General features: G+C 34.5%; 1 protein-coding gene across 3 annotated transcripts; it reads left to right on the top strand.

Moving 5' to 3' along the window:
• The first annotated feature begins 3973 nt into the window (after window positions 1-3973).
• Window positions 3974-6729, top strand: LOC112093956 (putative F-box/kelch-repeat protein At1g61540). 3 transcript variants are annotated; one of them, XM_024173609.1, is made up of 2 exons: window positions 3974-4640; window positions 6701-6729. In XM_024173609.1, the coding sequence occupies exon 1, from the start codon at window positions 4220-4222 to the stop codon at window positions 4619-4621; it is 402 nt and encodes a 133-aa protein (XP_024029377.1). In that variant the 5' UTR covers window positions 3974-4219; the 3' UTR covers window positions 4622-4640; window positions 6701-6729. The 3 variants fall into 3 exon arrangements, with proteins under 3 accessions (XP_024029377.1, XP_024029378.1, XP_024029376.1); XM_024173610.1 differs by lacking the exon at window positions 6701-6729 and adding an exon at window positions 6511-6522; XM_024173608.1 differs by lacking the exon at window positions 6701-6729 and adding an exon at window positions 5459-5525.
• The last annotated feature ends 1792 nt before the right edge of the window (window positions 6730-8521 follow it).

Genomic DNA, 8521 nt, shown 5'->3' with positions numbered 1-8521 from the left:
TTATATACTATTATATATATATTATATATAATTTTGTTTATTAATTGTATATGATATGTATATAAATGATTTTTAAGTTATTTATTGTAAAAATTAGACAAATTATAAGGGAGGTTGCAATTTAAAATTTGAGACGGGTTGGGCAAATTAAAAAAACTACCCGTTTTTTAGATTTTGGGCAACGGGTCGGGCTCGGGTTACGGTGGAAACTTAAAAAAAAAACGGCGGTCACGGTTCTCCCGCCGGCAGCGGGCTGCCAAGAATGGTTTTTCTTCGGTTTGCCCGAGCCCGAGTAATTAGAGTGGACGGGTGGCGAATGGTGTCTGCCCGCCGAGCTCAAAAATTTTCTGGCTTCGGGCTTCGGGCAGGCCCGCCGCCTGAAGTTCCACCACTAGCTATTAGGTATTTTTCATTTGAGTGATGAAGATATATCAAAACTGTTCCTGTCTTTATTTTAGCTTGTTTAATTAGTTATACTTTGTAATTTACCAGAGGCAGATACAAAAATGTTGTGCTAAGCGATACATCTCCTTTAAACACAACACTCCCAATCGGCGAGTCCAATTCAGATGTTCGGATTTAAATGTAAAGAAACAGAAAATAGGTTTGGATATTAGAAAGCTGTTCTAAAGAGCTGTTGATCTTCTTAAGCTTGAGGCACCAACAATTAGTATTTTTGTTTCCTATTTAGAAGTTAACATGTAATACAATCTGATTGTTTTCTTTTACCCCACACCCGACTTGTCACGTACACTTTGTGGACTCGCTCAGAACAGATATTGTTCCTGTTATAGCTTTATGTTTATTTATTGGTGGCGAGTATGAAAGATTTCTCCTTATGATGCTTTGGTTATGTTAAGTTGAATCATTTATGTTAAGTTTAGAGGACGTTTAATTTATGTATTCAGAATCATAGTTCTCGTTTTACGTGTATTTTTTATGAGAGAAAATATTGTAGAGAACCATGAATCATGATTCAGAATCAGGAACGAATATAGGAAACAAACGTCTCCTTAGTTTCCTTGTCTATTTGCATAATGAAACTTTTATGTTTTTTGTTTCACTTTCTTCAAAAAATTGCAATTAAATTTTCGTTTAACACAATAATCTCAATAAATCCAGGGTTCTCCAAAGTTTCTGATAAAATACTTTTTCATTGCGCTTCCTCTCTCTTAAGGAGAAGCTTTGACAGATATATTCTTTTTTGACTCATTTGGAGTGATTTTACGTTTGGTAAGGGGATTCGTACCCTGATTCGAATCATGATTCATGATTTGTTACAGTGTTTTCTCTCATAAAAAATACAGGTAAATCGAAAATGATTCTAATCTCATGATTCTAATCCATGAAACGTCTTGTAAATCTTTTTAGTTTTTTTTTTATTTTGTCATAATGAGAACTGTATCAAACTATTAATGTGTATGAAACTGAAACGTTGAAATTTGCTAGTTCTTATCTTTGAAAATTCCAGAAGCTAAATAGGAAGGCGATTCATAGAGATTCAGTGTTATGTCCAAAGCAGATTGTTAAACTTGCAGAGTTGATGGTATTGTCAAATATAATCCTTACCTTCAAAAAAAAAAAAAAAAATCTTCATTTAGGCTTTAGAACTGTTACACCAGACTATAGAGGAGAAGTGCGTATGGTTTGCTTATATGTCAAGAACCCGTTCTTTTCACTGATTCGAGTTTTGTTACAGTAAAAAACTCTCAGAAACAGTCACATCTAATTTTTTTTTCTACAGTAAAAAGCTTTCACACAACATCACATCTCAACTTGAATTAAAAACTCAAATTAGCGAACCGAACGGGTAGATCACTTCAAACTAGAGTTGGCTAATTAGTGGTCAGAGCCATAATATATTGCTCTAAGAGTGTTTTATTCCGGTTAGTAATGTAAAGGAGAACGATTCAACCAAATGCTAACACGGATTGATAAGCAAATTGTATGACCATGAGATTTTCGATTTTGACTAATGCAATGACAAAAATACCCTTGAGGAAAATTAGAAAAGAAAAAAGAAAAAAATTAAGAATCCTTAAAGAAAGAAAGAAAGAAAGAAAGAAAGAAAGACCTCCGCTAGAAGTTTTTGGGTTTGAAAAAGAAATGAATAATTTCACTTTCCTTTTCCTTTTCTTAAAGACATTTTGATCATTGTCTTGAGTCGAATTGAGCATTGACCGGTTCATGGTATTAATTTGATAGAACTTAAGACGTCCTCATATGCTACTAGCAAAAAAATAAGATGTCCTGATACGCAATTGTTTGCACAGCTTAAACGTACGAGAAAACAGAAAATAAAGACGGGTTATTTATAAAAATGTCTATTTAGAACATTTTTATTTATAAAAATACCTACTATTATATATGTAAAGAAATTTATATCCTTACGTAACGAAAAAAAAAAAAGAAAAAATATTAATGAATTAAAAAGAAAGAAAAGATAACAAAATGAATATTTATATTTAAGACGTTAATATTTTCCCGTTTTGTTTTAATTTATTTATATTTTGTTGTTGGTCGTCGGCGTGTGTTTGGCATGTCTAGCAAATGTCATAGCTGAAATTACTTGGCTCATGTTACTGCTTGAAGAGTTAAAGATTGAATCACAATGTAAACCAGTAGTCTGGTGTGATAATCTTGGTATTGTGCGGCTTGCAGCAAATCCAGTCTTGCATGCTCCAACGAAACATGTGGAACTTGATCTCTATTTTATAAGGAAAAAGGTGTTGAAGAAATTGATAGAATTTAAACATGTTCCAGCCTCAGATCAAGCTGCTGATGTATTAACCAAGCCTATTTCTAGTTCAAAATTCCCAGCTTTAAGACACAAACTCAAAGTTGAAAGCTTTCAATTCAACCTTGAGTTTGAGGGTGGCTGTTAGAGATACAACTTAGTTACTAGATTAGTTTTAAGACAGATTAATTTGTTACAACCATTTGTAATTTGTTAGATACTCAGTTTTGCAGAACTCAGGGTTTGTTTAGTACGAGAATTCAAACCAGAATGATTTATGATTCTAGAACTAAAATCATGATTCATAATTTTGGGTTTAAATTATGATTCTAAAACCATTATTCAAAATCAGGGGTTTGAATCACCTTGAATCAAGAGGGGGGTAGTTTTAGAATCATGATTTGAGTTAGTTTAAAATATCACATCAGATTATGAATCATAATTCAGAATCATCCAAACCAAACACTGATTCTGAAGTATAATTTAGAATCACTATAAATAAACACTGATTTTGAACCAGAATCCAGAATCATGATTCTGAATCCATCTACCAAACGCATCCATAGCTATTTAAGTAGTACTCTACATTTTTCCTTAGTGAATGAAATTCTTTCTTCCTTAGTCTTTAATAAGTGCAGCTTTCGTTTCTCTTTCTTCAAAAGATTGCAATTAAATATTTGTTTAACACAATAATCTTAATGAATCCAGTGTTCTCCAATTTCTATGATCTTACTTTTTCATTATGCTTCCTCTCAGTTAGAGAGAAGCTTTTGCATATGTACTCTTTTTTGACTCATTTGGACTGATTTCAATTCGTCTTTTGCAAAATGAAAAATGTATCAAATATTCATTCATGTGGCTGAAAAACGTTGAAATTTGCTAGTTATTATTTTTGAATATTTCAGTAGCTAAATAGGAGGGTGATTCATAGAGATTCAGTAGTATGTCGACAGGAGATTTGTTAAACTTATTGTTGATGCTAATGTCATATAATAATCCTCATATAGGCTTTAGAACCGTTATCCCAGACCAAGATTACTGCAAACTTGTGAGAAGCTGACAAAATAGATAAACAGAATGAAACAGAATGGGGGTGTGAAAAGTGAAAAAAAAAAAAAAAAAAAAAAAGGGGTTAATAATCAAGTAGAAAGTAGAGGGGCAAAATTGGTATTAAATTTTTAGTTGCTTTACCTTTCCTTCCCACTTTTGTGAGCTCAATGCAACGTTGGAGTTCCTAATCCCGTCGCTACCAAACGAAATCGCTTTGCAATGTCTGGCCCGCGTCCCAAGACGATACCACCCTGTCCTCGCGGGCGGTGTCGAAGCGAATCAGATCCCTCCTCTCCTCCCCAGACTTCTTCGCCGCCCGATCAGCCCTCAACTGCACCGAATGCCTGCTTTACCTAAGGTTTCAATGCCTAAACGGCCAGCCCATGCTCTGGTTCACGCTGTTTCGAAGCCCCAACCTAAACTCCGACGAAAATGTGTGAGGTGAATGGAGTATTGTATTTGATTGAGGATTGTGACTGCACTATTAAATGGTTTGATGAAAGAGTTGGAGTGTGGGAAGATCTTGAGCTTGTGAATGATAGAGGGTTGTTGCCTAATTACTGGGATGAACCACCCTTGATGGTGAATGTGGGAGGGAGGTTGGTAATTCTGTGGGAGGATGATTTAGATGATGATTTACAGAATGATGCTGTAACTTCAGATTTGGAGCTAAAAGCGGGAGTATGGTGTGCGGAAATTGAAGTGAAGAAGGATGGGGACGAGGATGGGGATTTGGAGGGAGAAGTTCTGTGGTCGGAGATGGTCTTTTCGAAGGACGCATGGTTGAATGATGCGCAGGGCTTTTTGTGTACTTGTATGCCAGTTTCTTTGTGAGGACTGGCGATGCAATGGAGTACGTTCTCTCTCTCTCTCTTTTCCCTTTCTTTTATTTATTTTTTTATTTTTAAAAAAAGAAAAAAATGGTTTTAGAGAGAGTTTTTGTTGATGAATTTAGTGATAGTGCTTTTGCTCTGCATTTCTTGCTAGCTACAAGTTAAGATTTTGGTGCAGTACATATTGCAACAGCTAATGCCCCAAGTTTGAGTCGTACTAACGTGTGCGTGTTCCAAATTTGGGGTCTTTGTTTTTGGAATTGACATCTGATACAATCTGTTGTAAGCACATATTGCACCAGGCAATGCTCCAGTCTGAATCTTGCTAGTGAATCCGATAGAGCTATAGTTCTTTCGTCCGGTTCATTTTTTCGATTTGAGTTTAGAATTCGAGTTTATTACAGTAAAAAGCTCTTAGAAACAGTCACATTTAACTTTTTTACTACAGTAAAAAACTCTTATATAAAATCACATATCAACTCAAATTAAACACTCGAATCAGCGAACTAAAATTTATCAGTGACAAGCTAGTAAGTTTTTATTGACATGAACTTTGAAACAGCGCCTTATCTGAATCATTTTATTTGTTTTGCATACCCCACAATGCACTTTGAATCATGTCTTATCTAAAGGTGCTTTTGGTATCGATTTTTTGAATAGTTTTTCGTTTTTTATACAAAAAAGTGAAAACCTTTTGAAAACATGTTTGGAAACTTGTATTTTGAAAAGAAAAACAAAATTTGTCAAATTTTTTCAAGTTATGGAAACATTAGGTTTTGGGAAGGGATTAGGATCGGTGTCGTGGTTGGATTAACGAACAAGATCAATATTGGTGTAGGGATTGGTTAATCCAATAGGTAGCAACCGCCACAAGAGGTCCACCGATGAGCCAAAACAGTACCGGGCTCAGGTCGGGATTGCAATTTGAGTCAAGCCAATGACATGGTCAAGTCAGGATCACCGTCGGGTCCGAATTGACTGGCCAGAACCATCAAGTCATGACTGTCATTAGAGCCGGGTCACGATTGCCATGGGACTACCTGACATGTCACGACCGTGTTCGAGGTCGAGATGCAACTGGCTAGGAAAAGGAAAGATTTAAATGTTAGGGGCCAAAATGTAATTTGAAAAAGTTTAATAGTCAAATGCAATTTATGAAAGTTTAGGGGTGAAATTGTGATTTTAAACACATTAGGAGTCAAATTGTAAGTTTGAAAAAAACTTACGGGTCAAATTGTAATTTTTAAGAGTTTAAGGGTCAAATTATGATTCTAAAAGATTGAGGGCCAAATTATAATTTTTAAAAAGGGACCCAATTATAATCTTCTAAAAGTTTTGAGGTGAATAGATTAACTTCTTTAAAATTATTTACTTTCTATTTAAACTTGCGTTTGTGTTGTTAAGATCAGACTTGTGTTGTTTCCTTATTTTTTCGTTTAGTTCCTTTTTTCATGTAAGTTGGTTTTATAAACTTCATACTTTTTAATTGAAGCAGCCTTTGGTGTGTCATCATCTGTATTTTGTTCGTCCCCTGAAGCGCCAATAAATAGTATTTTTCTTTCATTCTAAAAAACTAATGTTTGTTTCCTTTCGAATTAGTGGAATCATATCATCTACTTTCTTTCCCTGGTCAGCTCTGTTTTATTTACGGGTGGGATTATTTTGCCTAAACATTTTTTAGTGCCCCACTTGATCTTAAGCTTCTGCAATTTCCTTGTGTATTGGTGTCTACAAATTCTATCACTTTTTCTAGTTTGCATCAAGGATATGGACACCGTGCACATATGTATTTGGCATAGTGCAGCTTTTTGTTTTTTTGTTTTTTTCTTTCTCATTCTTCAAAAGTTGCTATTAAATTGCCGTTTAACACAATAATCTCATTGAATCCAGTGTTCTCCAAGGTCTATGGTAATACTTTTTCGTTATGCTTTCTCTCTGTTAAGGAGAAGCATTGACAGATCACAGATGTACGTTTTCTTTTTACTCATCCGGAGCGATTTCAACTCGTTTATTGCATAATGAAAACTGCATTAAACGATTAATGTAAAAACTTTGACAAAGGTACTTCGTGACCAATCAGGAGTGATCTCAACACATTTTTACATAACAACAAATGTATTCATGTGGCTGAAACGTCGAAATTTGCTGATTCCTACCTTTGAGAATTCCAGGAGCTAAAGAGGAAACCGGTCCATCGAGGTCAGTATTTTTTGCTTCCACCACAGATTGTTAAAATAAAGCTTTGTAACTGTTTCCCAGACCAAAGGGGAAAAGATTTTATAGTTTCTGAGGCTTCATTCTCAATTCAAACACGAGAAACGAACGGAACTGACATGTCAAGAAAAGTTATTTTAGGCACTTGAAAGTGGAATTGGCTAAGCTTCAATGCAATTGGAGATGAGATAAGGACCAATTCCCGCGGGTTCAATAGAGAACGATTCTATCAATGAACTGTTCAGGGTCCGTTTAGTTCGCTGATTTGAGTTTTTAATTCGAATTGAGATTTGACTTTATGTGAGAGTTTTTTACTGTAGTAAAAAAATTAGATGTGACTGTTTCTGAGAGCTTTTTTACTGTAGTAAAACTCGAATTATAAACTTGAATCAGTGACATGAACGGGAAATGTTTCTATTTAAAACTATACTAACTTTAAACTGAACAATTTGTCATGAGGGAGCTCTGAATTGTTAATGTTTTGGTTGTTCCTACAAAACAACCAAACAAACAAGCAACATCAGCCGACTTTGCAAAGAAGATATGTTTTGGCTAGTATATTGCATTTAATCTAACACGCACCTTCATATGAACCTATAGATGAAGAGAAATTATGGTCTTGGAATATGCCATGATTGTGAAAGTACCTCACCTGATGAGCAAATCACAACTGTTGTCGGGGCATATTAGGAATTTTAGATATTAATTTTGAAAAAACAAAAAAGTCTTTTTGAACAATTTTTCAAAATAATACTGTTTAACTTCATCAAATCATACTACAATACTTGCATTACCTGAAGCGAGCCGGGAATATGTATGATTGAGCTATGTGGATCAATGCGGCTCAGAGACTTGCAAATTATCCTTGAACCAAAGGAATCTAACAATACTACACGAAAGATAATAAAACTTGCATTGCTCAAATCAACAGAGGTTATATCAAAGGCGATATAATCAAGAATATTTCTGTGAGGTTTTTCTTCACACATGAACAACAAAAAGAATGGTGATATAGATGTTCAACAAATCCATTCATGCAACAGGCTAGTTAGGGGTGACAATTCGTGTTGTCGTATCGTGTTGACTTTCTCAATTAACACGATAAGACCTGACACGAATACAATCCGTTTATTATTCATGTCGAAATATAAAACCCAAACACGACCTGTATATTGGCTTATTGACATAGCACGACACGACCAACTCTCGTTTATTAAACATGTCATAATAGTGTCATGTCAATCTGTTCTTAATAACCTGTTTATAAAATGAGTGATAATAAGGTTGTGTCAATCTATTTCTCAATTTGTTTTTCAACTTGTTTCTTAACATAGGTAGCAAACGGGTTGTAATTGTGGGTTACTTAAATATGACACGTTTAATAAATGAGTTATAGCGGGTCAATGCCAACCTAAAAATGATACAATATTAAATCGTGTTTCACAAATTTGATCTGATTTTGACCGAAACTCGTTAACTTTGTACGTATTTTGAATCGTGTCGTTGTATCGCTATTTGAATGGTCAGTTTTAAAACTAACAAATATGTTCACTAAACCATTTCCTACTACAACATTTGAGCAATCAGGGTATGGTATTGAAATACGTGGACATAAAGATTTTGATGAATATCTGAACCTCACCAATTATATTTGTATGAAGTGGAGTTAATTACGTATTGTATTCTT

Source organism: Morus notabilis, unplaced genomic scaffold (assembly GCF_000414095.1).
Source record: "Morus notabilis unplaced genomic scaffold, ASM41409v2 Scaffold887, whole genome shotgun sequence".
NCBI classification, from domain to species: Eukaryota; Viridiplantae; Streptophyta; class Magnoliopsida; order Rosales; family Moraceae; genus Morus; species Morus notabilis.
The sequence above is the reverse complement of the archived record's forward strand: the minus strand, read 5'-3'. Positions and strand labels throughout refer to the sequence as shown.